The sequence below is a fragment of the Aythya ferina genome (assembly GCF_964211825.1).
Source record: "Aythya ferina genome assembly, chromosome: 5".
NCBI classification, from domain to species: domain Eukaryota; kingdom Metazoa; phylum Chordata; class Aves; order Anseriformes; family Anatidae; genus Aythya; species Aythya ferina.
Genome location: NC_140301.1, coordinates 25,075,557 through 25,093,891, shown reverse-complemented (window position 1 = coordinate 25,093,891; position 18,335 = coordinate 25,075,557). Strand labels below are relative to the sequence as shown.

At 39.0% G+C, this 18,335-nt stretch overlaps 1 protein-coding gene across 14 annotated transcripts in view; it reads left to right on the top strand.

Annotated features, from left to right (window-relative positions):
• The window catches only part of LOC311437362 (uncharacterized protein), a 61,259-nt gene that overhangs the window by 12,324 nt on the left and 30,600 nt on the right, over nucleotides 1-18,335 (top strand). For 4 of the 14 annotated variants that reach the window (XM_084520523.1, XM_084520522.1, XM_084520524.1 and 1 more), the window contains exons 3-6: nucleotides 7,247-7,372; nucleotides 7,463-7,484; nucleotides 7,967-8,004; nucleotides 17,918-17,981. In XM_084520523.1, coding sequence (XP_084376649.1) covers nucleotides 7,247-7,372; nucleotides 7,463-7,484; nucleotides 7,967-8,004; nucleotides 17,918-17,981 — 250 coding nt within the window. Of the gene's footprint in view, nucleotides 1-153; nucleotides 200-7,246; nucleotides 7,377-7,462; nucleotides 7,485-7,966; nucleotides 8,005-9,101; nucleotides 9,285-9,399; nucleotides 9,828-17,917; nucleotides 17,982-18,335 lie in introns of those variants that run through there. The other 10 variants (XM_084520528.1, XM_084520517.1, XM_084520516.1 and 7 more) reach the window with 6 other exon arrangements.

The window sequence follows — 18,335 nt, the reverse complement described above, 5'->3', positions numbered from 1 at the left end:
CTGTGAAAGTTCCCTCTCTTTACCCTCTGCCACAGAAGACAATACTGTACATGCTTTGAACAATACAAAGAACCATTTAACTTGATGGGTCTGGCAGAAGCAGCTACTTTTTTGTTCATTGTTATCTTTAGATTTTCCTTCTTTCTTTTTAAGGGAAGCTCAGAGCTGCTTTTTTTTAGAAGACTGTTCCATCAGTCAGGTAGGTCTCGTACTTTGACAGCATTGTTTAGAGGTATTATTTTTAACGTATAACACTTACACATGTAACAATCTGTGTAACTTGCTTCTGGCTTCTGTATAGAAATGAAAAAGACATGACCTTAACATGCAAGACAATAAGTCAATACAGTTTGGGGTAAAAGTGTCAAAAGATTCAATTGTCAATTTTCCACTTTTTGTTATTAATTAAAGTCTTGACGCTGAGATTCAATTTGCAGGGGCAAAGGAAACATGCAAAGCAGCTCTCCCTGTAGTGTGACTGCTTGCAAAGCAAAAGCTCATTCACTCTGATCCTTCTGTATGGCAATGACCTGAAAATCCAAGTATCACTTCAGCTGCTCCTGTGAGCTATCTCAGTCTGGTTTACAGGGTGGAAGAGCCTTTTTCACAGCATCCTCCCTCTTGCCTGTCTGTAGCACAAACATGTCTCACCAGGGAAAGCAAGCACCCAGTGCTTTCTCTGCATTAGCAGGACATTTTGTTGCTGGGACAGTGCAGGGAAAATTATTGCTGTTTGTGCTGCTCCTGCTCTGGAGGTGCTAGGATGGCAAACTAGTGCTCCTTCCAGAGATCACTTAGGGGGTCTAATGCTTTTGTCTGAGAAAGGTAACAAAAACACGGATTCTTTTTTTGCCCTAATGCTTTCTTGTCCTTCACATGCCCTTCTCCACTCTGCATGTTCAGCAGAATGTTGTTGCTGGTTTTTGTTTGTTTGTTTGTTTTGTGCCTAAGGCACATACTGGCTGCTCTTAAACATTTTCCTTCAAATGAACATCAGCTAATCCTTGTAATGCAATCACAAGAAAACTTTTAACTCACACTGAGATTTTCATGGAGTTCTCTAACATTTTCAAAATGCATTTTGCCAGTTTGGCGGCACACATTCTGTAAACCTCAAGACTTTGAGGCAAGGCTTCATGTGTACAGATAGACTAGATAGACCAGGGACTTGTATTCCAAGTCATCTTTGTGTATATTTATCTGAAGGTATTTATGTGAAACAACATTAGATTCTCAAATCTTGGGCATGCAAAAGGAGCCAGCAAATATATTGAATGTTTTTGCTAGTAATTATACTTGAGAAATATGATCATATGCCTCCACTTTGGTGCACGTCCTTGCAAGTGCAAGGTATGCTCTCTATGAAGTTCACCTTAAGATACCAAGCTCATTTTTCAATGCGGTTTCAAGGCTGGAGTCCTTACCTGTGTTTCTTATATGGCAATAAACATATTGATGCAACAATTGTTCTGCTAGTAGATTAAGCTGAATAAGAGAAAAAAAAAATCAGTAATAACTAGGGGACTCCCATGTCTAGTTGTACACTGCACAAAATAGATTGCAAGTGAAAGAAAAGGCAGCAAACTGTGTAAACAGAGTACAGATAATTCCCATGCTGTGAAAACCCTTCTACCTTAAGAACACTAGCAATGAAAAGGTTACAAGAAAAGGGGTAATAAAAATATCAAGAGAAACAAAATAGAAATAGGTTTCTTTGCAAGTAGAGAAGCCACTTTCTAATATGGTGGCCTTATACACAAGTACATTTGTCTTCCAGACCCTCTGCTGTTGATTAGAATTCTGATGCCACTGGAGGGGTTACAATTTTGTTGAGTTTCTGGATCTCAATTGCGCTGTCAAGGGGTCATTCTTTCTGGTAATAAGGTAGCTAGTGGCCCCTGGGAGAGAAGGAAAACAATTGACTCTTGAAAGCAGAAACATATACTGAAGTCTAGAGTAGATTTCTGGCAGTGGACCAGGTCTTTTCTCATAGCATTTGTCATTGTAGCAATGAAAAAATTGTGGGAGTTATACAGGCGGCCAAAAAAGGAAAACAGCACAACAACAACAAAAAAAGAACTAGATGTAATTTATTTTGGAATTATATTTAAGAGCAGGTTGTTTTTTGTTTGTCACACTGTTGGTTCACTTGTTAGAGATGTGGATCCCATTAGATAGAAATATGTTGCTTATTTTAAAGCAAATGATTATCAAATGACTATACTTCAAAACATTTTTTGCTTTAATTTGAAGTGAAGTCATTTGAGTTTGAAACATATGCCTTTGCTAAATGCAGAATATTTTGTTGCCAAAAAAAGACAACTTCATTTTGAGTCCACTGCTTGTGAGCATTGTTGATGCTGGACGTCACTGACAATATGAATCTTGGCAATCTTAAGTCTTTACACAGGTCAGTAGTAAAGTTTCTCTTATTACCACTATGCATTTAATTTTTTTTTTCTTTTTTTTTTTTTTTTTAATTCTCATTCCATCAGGTCAAAAATGGTCTCACTACGAATCACACTCATCTAGAACAAATGCTATACTGCATTTGATTGGCTTTGGAAGTATTATTCCACTTTGTACAAGAGGATAAAGCTCACTTCTGAAAAAAATAATTTCCACATCTTTCTAAAAACTAGTTCACAGGCTATATTACCAGGCTTTTATTCTTTTTTTTTTTTTTTTTTTCTTTTCTGGTTGTTGTTGTAGTATAATCATATGTAAAGCATTCATGCATGCGTGTGTATGCATACCACCACACAAACACATCACTGGCACTATATGTAATTTGACATATGATTTATATTATACTCGCAAGGTTTTAAAGTGGATTTCAAATTTATTATGCGTTCTAGCACTGCAGCAGATATACACGGATTCATCCCATCCTTTAACTGAAGTACCCAATATGGGATTGTAGCAGTTTGAGACTTGCTCTGTTGTCAATGGAGAAAGGCAGGCAGACCCAGAAACACTTCTCTGAAGGTACTTGCCTTTCTTCACTGACTATAGAGCAAGCCTAGAGCAAATACACTCCTAATTTGGAATAAATGACAGATGTGGACTACAAGAAATCCTGGCAGGAATGTGCAGACAAATTGCTGTACCTGCTGCCATCACCTATAAAAAAGAAAAAAAAAAAGAAAAAAAAGATCTTTCAATTTAGGATCTAAAATGGCTCATATAGATAATTGCGTGTGAAGTTTTACACAGAAGAAAACCAAAAGAAACATGGGCTCAATCTTTTTAATTTTAGCTGTTGAGAAGTTGGACATCCAGTCCAAAATAGCTGTCCCATTTTACACCAAAGTCTACTCATTTAACTCATTTGTCTTAGAATTAGATGAAATATGATGATGAGGAGGATCCTGAGCCAAGAGTGAGAGGTAAAATAATGGGTGGGGGCACATTCATTACAGAACAAATTTAGATACCTAAATTAGGGGAGGTGACCTTTGGATTAGGATTTTAGGTGCCTGGGATAACTTCTAGAGAGCTAAAACAAAGTGAGATGAAATCAAATTTTTGCTAATTGATTTGTGCAAAAACGGGCAGAGAAGGAGGCATTTGCAGACTTAGGGCAAAAAATAGTTCTACTGTTTCCTGGTAAAGTCCTGACAACACCCTGCCTTGTTGCATTAGATAAAATGGGAAGAACAAAGAACATCTTGAAGAAGCCCTAATCTCATACCACATACAGTATTGTGCAACAGGCTGTGGAAGGAAGGAAGAAAGGTGCTACTCCTTATGTAGTGTTAGGAAGGCTGGCTATAAAAATGACTATTCCTCATGCCTATATGTGGGCACAGGGAAATCGGCAATTGGAAATAGATGTTTTCACTTAAAATCCCAGCTCTCTCTCTCTCTCTCTGTAACACACACACGAACACAAAATAGCTGTAGTTTTGCATATACATTTCAGTGTCCAAGAGTATGTCAGTTTTATCTTGTTTATCTCTTGCACCAGACAGCTCATGGAAACTCATTTTCATACAACTATGTAGTCTCGTGTTTTATTCAACCATAAAAGCAATTTTATAAAAGGCTCTAGTGTGATTAAAATAACTAACCTTCTTTCACTCTGAAGGTCTTTCCTCTGTTAGTTTTTTTAGTTACATCAATTAGCACACCAATTGCAATGTCTGATGTTATACTTCTTGTTAGGGTGAACTTTGGTCCCAAGTAGATTCTAACTGGACTTTGTACACATTTACAATTTCATTTATAATTCAGGATCCTACAGTGCACCATTTGTTTAAAGAATATGACTGTTGTTTTCAGACCTTTTAATTTAGAGCATCTGTTGTTGAAGGAGCTGAAAGTTTGTTTACTCATTAACAAAAAATTTTCAACAGGTAATATTTAAAACAATATCCTGCTGTCTAGAATAACACAGTAACAGAAAACAAAAATCTAGTACTCAAGTTAGACATAAGACAAACTAACTGGTGATACATTCTACTGTGAGCTGAAGCACCGTCAGATTGTCAAAAGGAATTAGTTCTTAAGCAAGGTATTTATAGGAACATAAGACCGGAAGGCACCACCAGGGTCACAGAATCATTGTAATAGAAGATAATTTGTTAAAAGACATTCCCATATGATCCTATGAACCCCCCTCCCCCCCCCCCCCCCCCTTATCTGAAACTCCCTGCTGGTCTCACCATAGGATGAAATTCCATTTTGACTGTAAAGCTGGCACTCAGCATTTTCTGACTATATGATCACGAGGTACTGGCCAGACACTGAAGCAATTTAATACCTGTAGGTACATCGGTTCCCCGGACCTAGATCCTAGTTCTAGATGTTGACTGACTGAGCAAAGAACAATTAATAGTCATTCCCCCTCTCTGAAAATCAAGAAATGTATCAGAAGGAGTAAAAACCCTTCCTGGCTATTGCAGCTAATTAATAAACATCTTCTAATAGGATAAATAAAATATAAATACAGCAGAAATACACATTCAAAGGACATAGTTTAAGAATTGAGAACAAGAGCTGCTCTGCTGTCCTTAACTCTTAAAACGAGGCTTTCAAGACTTCTAAGCAGCTGGTGACCAGATAATTCAGATATTTGCAGGCAGAATTGCACACAGAAGTGAAGAGGAATCTACTGCAAAGGCCTGAGCAACTGCAGCCTGTGGTGATTCATCCTACCCACAAGGCAAGCAGCTGTTTTCAGCAGAATCTGCAGCTTTTGGGTGGACTCACTGGCCTGGTATCCTTTCTCCTGCAATGCTATTAAAGTGAGTGGAATTACATATGGGATGAACTTGGCTCTTTAGGTGTGGGAGAAACCATTTCCAGTACTGACATATGGATATTAGCACTTCTTTATGCAGGGCTTACAGACAGGCTTTAGGAATGTTTACAAGGTGGGAAGGACAATGAAAGAACATGTAAAATCATTTCACCCTGATTCATCTTTGGAAGGGACTTTGCACGTGGATCTCTCTCTTTCTCTCTTTCCAGTTGGCTGTTTCTGCCAGAACCCGTTCTTCCAATTCTGAACCTCATATCCCTCCCACAGCAAGGAATTTGGTCTCTGTCCAGTGGAAGACTGGGAAGAATATATACATTTCCTCCACACTCCCACATGCTCCTAGTCTTGGGGACTAAGGATAACACTGCTGAAAAGTGCATGTGAACGGAGAAAAAAGTTCTCAGGAGCTGGTATGAAACAGGACACCAGCAAATCCTTGACATGGGCTTTGCCCCAGTTCTAGGAACAAAAGCTCTCTCTCTCATTTTTTTTATTTTTATTTTTTCCTGGCAATCAAAGGATGGCAAATGTATCCCACTTGTGGAAGGACTTTAAGCAACTCAGGCCAGTCTCCCATCAGCCACTGTGCCCATACCCAACAAGATAATACATCTCGTGAGTCCATTTAAATTGAGACAATTTTAAGTGCTGAGTCAAGCACTGCATTTTTATACCTAGGGGACCAACTGGCTTTTAAGGCTGCAGAATTTTAAGAGCCATAGCAGAGTTACACAGCTAGTTGAACCAACAACTTTCTTTCACAGATACAACAGTGCAAACAAGCTATTTATTGGACAGTGGCCACCAGAGGAGCTGGCTGGAACATAAAACTGCTCCCAGAATACACCTCATTTAACACATTTGCTCCTTTTGCCATAGGTTCACTGCAATCGAGAAGGCTGGTATTGTGGTGAAGAGGTTTTATTCAAACTTATTTTACACTTTCACTCATTATAAATGTGGGATGTTTGCCATTTCTGTGGTGTTATATCATACACATAGAAAAATAGGGTGTGGGAAGGTCTCAGCTGTTAATGATACAAAGGTACAGGGTCATTCCTCAATTAGAAGTTTTGCTTTGACATAGATGTGCAAACCATTATGCTTAACCTCACAGCAGAATTTGGCCAGACATTCTCAGAAATTTGTCACAATTAGTCTTAGTGTGTGAGGCACAGAAAACATCTGGATATATGGGAACAATTTCAGAACATTATTCTCTTCTGGCATTCATATTTTTCTGTTGCTGATTGAGTTAATGATTTTCTGCTAATGCATCTTCAGATACCAATGCTGATACATGAGTTCAGGACAGATGGGCTAACTGCTTGGTTTGAATCTTGAAAATGAAGTATCAAGATTGAAAACAACATGAAAGTGCTTAATTTTTGTATGCCTAAATATATCACTGAAAACAGGTAAGGAGGTGATCTTTCTGAAGCAGCAGTGGGGAGCTTGTGATCTGAGTGATCACCTGTGAGTTACGGTTCACAGGCTTTATGTCTAGTTTTGCAACTGACACCTGAATAAACTTGGCTACATCATTAGCCTCTTTTTACACAAATCATCCTTTAAGTGACACTAATCTTTACAGTCTTCACATGGTTCCTTCCTGAAACTTAATTCATTAATGTTCATGAAATATAATGAGACACTCAGACAAAATGTATGAGGTATGTGAAGACTATATATGGGTTGCTGTACCATAGCAATTCTGCAGGGACCTTTTAAAAAAGAAACAAACTCCTGTATTTCACATACTATTTTGGTTCCTGAAACACTCCCAGGCCAACTGAGGTAAGAGCAAACCTCAGGTTTGTTTACATTTATACACAGGCACCTACAGATAGATACATGCACAGGAAGTAAGTCATAAGTACGATCGTGCTAATTTGCCCCATTAAGAGAGGAAGATGAAAAGGGACAGAATGGTGCTTGGCAATGCAGGAATGCTTACTCTTGACTTTTATTTCATTCCAGAACAGTTCATCAGTGCAAACACTTCACCCTTGCACTTCAGGCAAGGTCACTGAGACACTCAGTGATGTGCTGAACAAGACCAACTCAAGCTATCATCAGTTGAGGCAGCTTTACTTTATGTGTAAAGTATGTAAAAAAATGTATGTAAGTTACAGCTTTAGGGAGTGATAGCAGACTACAGAAATAACTGACAAATGCTTTGTTGCTTTTAAACAGGTAGAACATGGAGCGTATTCAGGTAACTCTTTTATTTTCTTTCTCCCTACTTCCTACATCCCCTGCACTTTCCCACTACTGTCCTGATGTAGGACTTTTCCTGAAAGCAGAAAGTTTTCGAAGATACTAAAAATTTGGAAAATTCGTTAATCTAATTTTTATTAAGAATAAACAAAGTTTTGTGGTGCATATGGTGTAAGTAGCAGCAAAAATGTAATATTTGCTTTACACTAAAGCTTCTGAAGCAACAGAAGTAGGAAACCAGAAGAGAAACACATCTTGCAGATGGTAGCAGTGGCACCCTAATATTCCCCCTGAATGCATTTATACATTTTCATAACCCCTTGTTCTGTCTTAACAGTCTCAATTTCTACAGCTCCTTTCTCAGAGGTACTTTATATTCACTTTCAAGTAGCATGTAGGCACTGTGGAATTTTGTTCAACTTAATATGAAGAACCTACATGGAATCCCTTCTTTTCTATTGTTACTTTTTTTACCTCCAGATGTTCAATTACCTATGAGAGTACTCAAGGAAACACAGGTATGTTGTATGCCAGTACTGAATCAGTTTAATTGAAAAAATAATATGTGATGTGTACAGTAAGGGAATTTTAAATGAACTCCCTAGCATATTCATGGTTAAATACAATGGTTTCACTTTCTAATAGGATATAACACAGTGTTACTAAATGATTCCTACTAAAAAAACAATGAACTTAATACTCATATCAGAGCATTGCAGGGAGCCAGGCACACATCACAGATTATACTGGAGAGGACAGCAGGCTGCACTGTCACCCACCAAAGCCCCATCTCCAGTCATTTTGTTCTTTTGGTGATGGTGAAGTTCTTATGCCCATGGAAACGTGCCACTAGCAAGAACAACCTGATCTTAGGCAGTGACTTGTCATGCCTGATTGATGCTTAGGACTAGCAGGAGTTACATGGCAGTAAAAATCTCTGCTGTGCTAAGCACACATATGCATATATAGGCACAGTGGAAGCTTATCTCAAAGCTCCTGGAACTACTGCCACTGCCTTTATTGTTCTGCTTACATAGCACAGAGCTGCACTGATAAAGACCTAGGTAGGACAGATGTAAAATTGACAGATGAAGTACCATTTTCTCTAATAATCTGGACGTAAACGTTAAAATTTCCTCCACATTTATCAGTCTTCTAGCACATACTGGCAATAGGCTCCCTCATCCTTCTAAATGGTCATAAATAGCTCTCAGGTTCACTGCATACCAGTCTTTGTGCATTGGTGTTATTGAAAGCAGGGCTGCCATCAGCTGGTTTTGAACCCCTAAAATTTCAGCCTGGAGAGGTGTTTGCTGTAGTTAAGGAAGTTCCTAAACTGTATAAAGCTTGAGAGGTTAGAGGAGAAGGAACATTATCAGATGCTTGTCCTGTTTTTAATGCTTTTCCCCAAACATACCCTACTAATTCATCAGAGGGAGTTTGGGCTAGATAGTTCTTATCTCTGGCTAAAGAAGGTTTTTTTGTATGGACTTCTTTTATTCATAGTTATTGAATCACCCTTTAGCCCTGATTCTATAAAAAGCCAACCCTAGCCACCATCCCCCAAGTAATAACAGGGCAGGCAATTAAACAATTAACACATGATTGTTTGCAGTTCAGCACATGGTTGATCTCCAAGCAGGCTTTGGAGAGAGCCTTGTAGGAGGAAGGCTCCTTTCTCCCTGCAGCACTAGCAAGCAGCCTGGAAGCACATCAGGCAATTGGCTTTAAAGGTCAAGAGCAAATCCCACCTGGACTTCCTGTTGTTTGGTGGCTTCCAGCTGGCCTTTGCTCTAAGGTAAGCACAGCTTGGAGGGGCTCACACTGGCCAGCACTGGCCCTTTATTTTAGGATTTAGTGGGAGTATGCGTGTGCTTTGGTGCGAGTCCCAGGATCTGTACTTCTCTCTACAGAGGCATCTAGGAGTGGTGTTTCCTGGCTGGGGCTTGGGTGAGCTTGTTGGGTGAGCTACTCCAGTGAGAAGCTAGAGTTGTTTTCTGGGCCAGCCTGAAGGTGCTCTCTTACCTGCTGCAAATTGTTCATGTTTCTTCTGGAAATCAAGGTGTGAACTACATGAAGGTGTTGGAGCAAATGTGAGGAACTATCTGTGTGGGACAAACTGTGGGCTGCTCTGTTTCTTGCATAACTTAAAGAATAGAACTAGATGCTGGGAATGAACTTCAGTTTTGCCTTTGTTAGTGTGTGTGGAAAGGGCTTATTGCAGAGCATGCTGTGCTTTGATGCATTCAGCTCTTTGCTTTTCCTAAAGCTTACAGAAATAGTGAACTGAGAATGGCTTGTGATTTGCACCTCTAATAAAGCCTGATGGATACTGATGCAACTTTCTTCTGTGGCTGTGGTCATTTGGTGAATGCTTCCAGGTCATGAATGTTAATGCCACTTTCAAGTACACCAATGACACTTTGCATCCAAAGAACCTTTTACATTCCCAGGATGATCATCAGACCCTTCTGTGTAAATAAACATCTAGCACAACTTAATTGTAACACATACGTGCAGTCTTATTTATGTTATTAAAATACTGCATCTAGCAATGTTTCTGGTTTAGCTAATAGAATATCAGATTCAATTACTGTTAATTCTTAACATTTGCCATGCTTTTCCTGCAATACAATAGTATTACTAAACTAATAATAACATTATTTAATTACTAGAATATGGATTTAGCATTTGGAGAAACTGTAAAAGCATTTTTTTTTCTTTTTCTTTCCCAAAGAGTGTTGAAATATTGGAGAGGTGGAGCTGAAATACAAACAATAACAGAAACTGTGCCTTATTTACTTCAGGAGTGTGGTGTGGGTTGTATATAGTGTTTTAGAAAGTACTGATATTCATACTTATGAAATGAAGTCATAAATATAATATTGTATATATTTCTAATACTTAAAAATACTCAAAGTTACATGGAAGATACCTTCCCTTCCATTCCGAAAGTAGAAGGGAAATAAAATGGAAAAAATGATATTGCTGATACTGTGGACAGTGGAAAGTCTTCTAGTAACTCAAGTGAGCTTTGGAATAGACTTAGTATGCTGGCAGAAGATGAAGTATTTTCTCACTTCCAATTCTGGCAGACTCGTTTTTCTGTGGCTTTCAGTAATGCTAGTACTTAAATTAAAAATTATTCTTTGAGTCCTAGTGAAAGCAAGCTTGTTGGTTTTGGCTACCAGTATCTGTAATATGGTCTCTCTTCTCTCATTAACGCGGACTTGTCATTCTTCACGTTAAATCCTACATGGTGTTCTTATTTCTTTGTGTATACTTTAATGCTGCAGTCTGTTTTCATCGAATGCTTTTGGTACAGGAGTTTTGCAATAGATAAGTTTACAGTCCAAAATGGTATTCAAATGTTCTGTTATGTTACATGTATTTAACTTTCAGTTTCCAGTTGAATCCAAGTAAAACCTCTACACATTTCTTTGGCAAAACCATCCTGCAATTCCGGAGCAGCGTCTGGATGTGATTTGCACCTCTAATACAGCCTGATGGCACCTAGCTTATTCAGGTCATCCAGAAACAGCAAAACTGTTTTCTTAAGTCCTACTGTTTGCTTGACTTCCCTCTTCCCTCTCTTCCTCCCCCACCCCTTTTTTTTTTTTTTTTTTTTTTACTCCTTCCTTTCTCCTATATTGTGCAAAATAACCTTTGCTGGATGATTTTCTTTAAAAGATGACTGATCATCCACACAGGCAGTTGTCCAGATGGCCTGAGCATGCAAGTTTATTAGTTCACATGGGTGGAAAACTTGGTTTAGATTCTACAGTGTGGAAGAATATTTCCATACTGTTGAACTGTTTCTTTTGAATAGACACAAATTTGAGATTCAAATTTTTCCTTGCTTTTTCTTCTAGTTTTCATTAACTTACAGAAACCTGGCTTAGTTTTCAGAGTGATATCTCTTTTACCAATTGTTCTTTGATTTTAGTTGAGAGATGCTTATCCAACTGCATCAAGTCTTTCAGAGAGTTTTTACTTATTCTCATGTGATTTGAAGCTTTTTTTTTTTTTATTTGAGCTTCCATACCATGAGAGTCCTACCTGGATATTATGTTCTTTTATTTGGTTTGGGTGGTATTAATCTTGGACTACTCCTGCCTTTATTGGCATTTCTGTAACCTTGAGGTTTCAACAGCATTTGACCACTCTGTCTGCCATGTTCACATACTTGTCACAAAGCAATGGAACAAGCTTGCCATCCCCAAATGAACTGATCAAAGGCAGTTACTGTAAGCAGGAACTTGTTTTGCTTCACTGCTTTTCTGTTGTTAGAGCACTCAGATAATACTTAAAAATTTTCAAGGAACATCCTGAGCATTTCTGGAAACTTGGCCCATTGCCTGTTTCAAGTTAGGTGACCCAAGCATGAAGTACATCCTTTCTGTGTTACTATTGAAATTTTGGCCACTGGCTTTAAATTGCACCTGTGCTTTGCTTTTAGGTCTGCACTAAATATAAGCCAGTGCAAAAGATTCTGGAGAGTCTCTGACAGTAACTTGATGGGAAGTTTGAATGCTTGTATCCAGAAATTAGACTGCTCAGTTGAGCTTCTCAGATAGATAGTTGGATTGCTTCAGGTAGCCAAGTTTGAAAAGCTTGCCCTACTTCTCTGCTTTTGGAAACACTAGCATAAAAATGACCTTTATAAGATAGCTGAAAGTGTCACTACTTTATATCTGTATATTGTTCAATACCCAAACTGGTGTTGGGGTTTCTGTAAGGTTTCAATAGAAATATCTGGTGAAATTGATATAGTGATGTGAATGGGACAGAAGTTGTCTTATGTAGCGATTGGGTGCCATCCTTGATTTGCACTGCTGGTGGAAATTGTGTTCCAGGAAGCAAATAGAGTAGTACAGTCCTGGTTGCCACTCTTCCCAGCTGCAGGTGGGGAAACACCTGCAGCAGCCTTTCATCCTATCATCTGCATTTACTCAGATACTTGAGGGGATCAGGATGTAAATCTGCTCTGCAGGTTGTTAGTGAGACCTGGCTCTCCTTTAGTTAGTGACATAAAAGTCACTCCCCAGCTACTTGCTTTTCCTCACTGGAGCCCTGAGTATCATTCATGCTTCTGCACAGCAGGTACAGGCACCTGCTTTTAGGGCTGTGATTGCATGTTAGTTAAGTAATAAAACACTAAAGCTATATGTCCATATGGGGAGCTGCTACTTAGCAAGGAAAGCTGTGGACATTTCTATAGAACAGCAAATAGGATTAATCCCCATCAAATACAGAGGATGGTTACTCTACACTGAGGAAGGATTACAAAAAAATTCCAGAACTTCCAGCAAAGCAAGAGCAGTATCCTGCTGAGTTTACTGCCATGTATCATGGCAGCCAATTAAACACACATGGTATGTGCTCTGCATCTTGGACAGCTCTTCTGCCCATTCCTTTAAGATACCAGACCTGTGAAAGGAACGGGGAATGCATGCTAATACATAGTTTTTCTTTCTGTTGGCTTCGTTAACCCCCAACACAGGAAATTATGGGGAAGTTGGCATCTTCATGTGGCAAGACCCTTAAGGAAAGGAAAGTCGGGGGCTGCTGGTCACTATTGCTAATATGTTGCATGCTTGTGCACCATGCAACCAGATACTTCTTGCACCTGGAAGGTCAAGGAAGAATTATTGCTGAGCTACTGAATCCTTAGGGGACAACTTGTCTGCAGACTTAAATTACTGTTTTAAGCAGTAGTAAGAATTAGAATAAGTAGACTTCCATTTGATTGGTATAATGGGAAATCAGAATAGCTTTTCTTACTTTGTCACAAAAGGGTAAAAGTGTTTTTTAGAGTTGCAAAATAGGATGCTGCACAAACATGAAATATGAGCACATATATATTTCTCCCTCTGAGGTATCCAGTGGCATGTGTCAAGGCATTTCCAAAGCTGGACTGTGGAGTCTTTCTGAACTCTATTTTACATTAGTCTCTGCACCCGTAAATTGACTCTAGGGTCATCCAGGGGATAATTTAGCCTTAAATACAGGGTTGCACTAATATGTCTGTTGGCCCTCACTCATCCATTTGAATTGGCAGAAGCCCAGCTGGAATAGGGGAGAGGAGCTGTTTAAGAGCCCTCTTCATCATGACTGTACTTTATCAAATCTCTGGTCTTTCACTTCCAGCAAGGAAGAGGCTAGAACAGGATCAGTGTAATGGGACAGACCTCCTCCAGTGATGGGGAAGTGGATAGGCTTTGTACCAGAATAGTGTGTAGGGCAGAGTAAGGCCCAGACTCTGGCCCAAGGAGAATATCAACACAAAGAAAAGGAACTTCTGTGAAGTATTTTATGAAAGCTGTTGAATTACACTTAATGGTTATAGACAAATTGTTGTGCCAGTTTATTTTTGAGTCATTTTTTAAGGAAAAATGTATTTGTCCAGTTCTTAGGTATGAAGGCAGAAAGTAACTTGCTAACAACTGTTTGGGTTATTTGTAGGGGCAAGAAAAGAAGTGCAGACATTAAAAGCTGGAATTATTTATGTCTCAGATGTCTGTTATACCCTCTGAATATGTAAAATAATTACATTGTGGGCAGAAGAGTGATTACTTCTTTTCTAAACTGTAAAAATTGGTAGAAGAACCACTTCTATTAGCTTTCATGGTGAATAAAAAACTGAGAAAGAGTTGGCCACACAAGATAATTGGCAAGCAAACTCTGCAAAGACTCTAGTTTGAATGGTTTAGGATTTTAAGATATGCGTGTACACACAAAAAAGTATACTTGATTAAATAAAAGAAGTAGCAAAGGGGAAAATTGTGTTGATGAATGCTCAGGGCCTGCCCCTCCCCTACTTTTTTTCCCCCCCAAAGATTCTAGATTGCAGTGCTTCAGGCATCTGCGTAACAGGCTTGCCTGTGCTATACAGCAGAGAAGCCTTCCTCTCTGACCTATGGAGTGTTTCTCTTCTGAAGCAGGAAAGGAATTCTTTCTATGCTAAAAGAGTTCAGCCACCTCCTGTCACTGCTGCTTAGTCAAGCCTAATTATATACAATGCTTTTTGGGGGGTTTGACTGTGAGGAAGGCATATATGCAAGTACAAACCCTGGTGTTGCACTGATACGATACACAGGAGCTGCATGTGTGCTGCCACTGATGATTTACCTTGCAGGGCACTCTTGCTGTCCATTGGACCTGTGGTGACACCACCACTTCTCTCCTGCTCAGTTCTCTTGACTGGCACAAGCAGAAGAAAATAGCAGCGCTATCTGTTTGTGCAGGAGTAGTGGTAGCCCTGAAGAGGAAGAGTAGAAAGGCCATTACAGTATGGCTTCTGCTTGCTCTGAAGTCTAATAAAATAGAGGCCAGTGAGTACATAGCTGATGGCTATAGAAGTTCTGGTTGGTTTTTTTTTGTTTTTTTTTGTTTTTTTTTTTTTCAAATCTGAGGCTAATTATGTAAAGTGTTCTTTGCTCGCAAGCTAAATTTGCATCTTAATTTTGGCCAGCCTCCCCCGTGCCCCTCCAAATTACCGATTGGTAAATTTCCTGAATTTGTTTGACAGCTTTCAAGCTAGTGGTATTTGGCAGGGCCTCTTAAAACTGTAGGAGATTTATGGCTAAAGAGATCATCTAGCAGTGGGTTCAGATTTGATCCCTTTTCTCTGGCTCCTGTACTGGGTAACAATGACAGGAGCTGTCTGTGTACCAGAAGGAACAGTTTAAGAGGGGTGGCTGTGTTTGGAAAGAGAAGCCCCTGTTAGCAGCCGGAAGCATTGGTGCTGAAAAGCAGTCGCTGGTGTCAAGAACTTTCTTAGCTGAGCACTGCAGCTGGTGGCAATAAATAGCATTCTAATAAAGGAGGATGTTCAACCCATGACATAAGCGAATACTGTTTCAACCACAAAATAATTTATGGTGCTGCATATGTCTGAAATGGATTTTTTCCGACACATTTTAAAATAAAAATGCTAAGATTTCAATGGGGAGAAAGATCTACATTTTAAATCAAAACGAAATTGAAAGATCAATGAAAAGTGTACTGCTTTTTTTTTTTTTTAAGTACGCAATGATACATAACATCTTAAGGGTGTGCACCGTCACAAAGCACAATTACTTCCATTCTAAAAATGAAAGATGCTGTTTTCTGACTGTGAATGTTCTCAATATTGCATCAAACCTAATAATCTCCTATGTCAGTGATAACCCCTCCCTTAACATTTAGACAGAACCATCATCGTCTTCTCTCCCAAGAATGCTAAAATGATGATGCAGAAAGTAGCAAATAACAATATGCTTGGATTGCATAAACATGAATCCTGGAAAAATCAGTTCCAGTCTCAATGAAGGGCAAAAACAGTGGATAATAAAATCATTAGGTTCATTGGGCTTGTTAACTTATTGAGTACACTACAGTAAATAAGTTATTAGTTTTGACATAACCAGTGGTTTATTTGAATATAATACTGCTGCTGTTTGTTATACATTCTGTTTATACCACATGTGATTTCTTACATAATTGTTGTGAAACATAGCAATTTTACATACTGCATCATGTCCCACTGGGATGAAGACTGCGAGTGGTACTGGAAGAAATAGAAGCGGTACTGTCTATTCCTGCTGGCTGTTCTTTGTGTGTGTGTGCTGAAGAGTGGGTGATTTTCTTTGCTAACTGAGCATGGGCTGGCACAGGTTGTTCTGGAGGGTTTTTCTTGCATGGGTTTGTTCTGAATCATAGGGACTGTTTGTGCAAGCACCTAAAAAGAGTAGCTGGTTAAGTGTTACTCTGGATGCATTCTAATACAAAGGATTTTCAAAACATAGCGTACAGAACATAATACACACACTTGAAATTTGTTAAAGATTCTTTGTATTTCTAATTCTCTACTCTTGCTTTTGGGAGAAATAAGCCTGCATATTTAGATGGCTGATACCAAATTATCAGTGGTAGGGCTCTGTACTTTGCTTGATTCCCACTCCTGCCCCCTCCCCCTGTAGCTGGTTTCTGCTGTCATCTAGGATTTAGAGCCAGATTCTCAGATGGTGCACATCAGCACTGCTATCCTGAAATAAATAGGCATAACTTCACTGGAGTCACTGAAATCCAAGCTCAGATTCTTGGGTTTTGCAGTCCTTGAGTGCAGTGCTTTAAGGCTTATGATACACACTTCTGTGATACTTTGTTATGGTATAAACAAACATCATGGTTCTGATTCGAATTATAATCTCATTCACCCAGAAACCAATAGAGTTTTGCTTATTTATACCAGCTGGGAGGATAGCCCGGAGGCTTTTCATGTTGTATGATAAAGTCATGGGCTGTGATTCCAACTGCACCCCTCCCCCATATAAACAAGGAGGCAACCCCACTACTGCTGGTGCAATTACTTAGATGCAAAACAGTTGTTGAGAGAGTTTGGGATTCAAATCAGTGCCATGATGTTTATTCTGCAGTGATGTGTGTATGTGCTGAGGCTTCAGTCAGCAGGAAGAAAACAAGAGTCTGAATTTAGGTGTTGGTGTGAATAGTTGGGTAGAAATTTGGGAACAATCAAAGGATGGAACACCTATAAATTTTTTTCTGAATTGAATGTTTCCTGTAAATGATGTGTGCAGTCACAACAGTCTTTGATTCTGATTTGTGTTTAAAGCAGGGATGGAGTCCAGCTGTAAAGTCTGGATCTGGATTTGAATTTCCCAGAGTTCAAGGTTGTTGTGATCAATGGGGTTTATTTGGTTCCATATCTAATTTAAATTCAAAACTTTTAAGGTAACTTCAATCAGATGTTCTTGGGATCCACTGAAATAATAGTGCAATAAAAGCAGAAATTAAACATATCTGGTATCATGTAGGGATTTCATTAGTATTCCAGTTTAAGGTTAAAATAGTGCTCTCATACAGTTGGCCTATGTTAATAAATTAAAGCAGGAGAGTTTGCAAATGATTTAAAATCATAGCTTTCACATTTTTCCAAAGCAAAAGAGCAGCACAGAATGTTCATCTGAATTGTGAAGGCTGTGCATGTGCTGAACATTATTTTTCCCTTTCCTTTTTTTTTTTTTTTTTTTTTTTTTTTTTGTTAAGGTTGGCTAATGCTTTCTCTTCTTTATAAATACTATACTGGTAGGTTTTCTTCTACATATGTACAACATCAAGGATAGCAATATTAATGATACAAGGACCTTCTTTAGGTGTGGTGTACATAGTAGTAACGAAACAACTCTGTGTATTTGGATCTCCCCAGCAGCGTGTTCTGATACTGCAAATAGCTCTTAATGAAGGAACATGGTCTGGCAAGAATTGGGAACTGGAGGGAGAAAAGCATGCAGTATTTACTTAAAAACAGAAGGGGGAAAAAAATTGTTTGTGCTTCTGAGTTTAATCTGCAATATTTCGTTCAATAGTCTATCTTGATCCCAGACAGTTATAGGAATGTGATATTTATATGTGACACTCTGTCAACAGGAAACCAAAACAGTCAGTGATCCACTTATTCTTCTTGGTTACCTGCTTTCTTCCGCTAAGCCAGGTTAGTGGTTACCTGTGGGATGTTAGTAGTGATATGATTTGGAGCGTCTATCAAAACTATTTGGCTAGAGAGAAGACATTTGATAAGACCCTGCCAGGTAAAGGGGAAGAAGACAGCTGAGAGTTGAAGAAATGCTCTAGGAAGGCCTAGAGCACTGAGGTTTGAAAATGCTGTATTCCTTCTGACAAAACTGGAATGCTGTGCCTGGTATTGTGGACTGGTCTTGCATTTTCTGGCTGCATGGCTTGCAGGTTGTTGCTGGGAGATGATCTCTTGCTTGCACTGGAAAAGCATCTTTACGCAGGGCAGACAAGTGGGGAAGCAACAGGGAAAAAAAATCAGGGCTATAAGAGC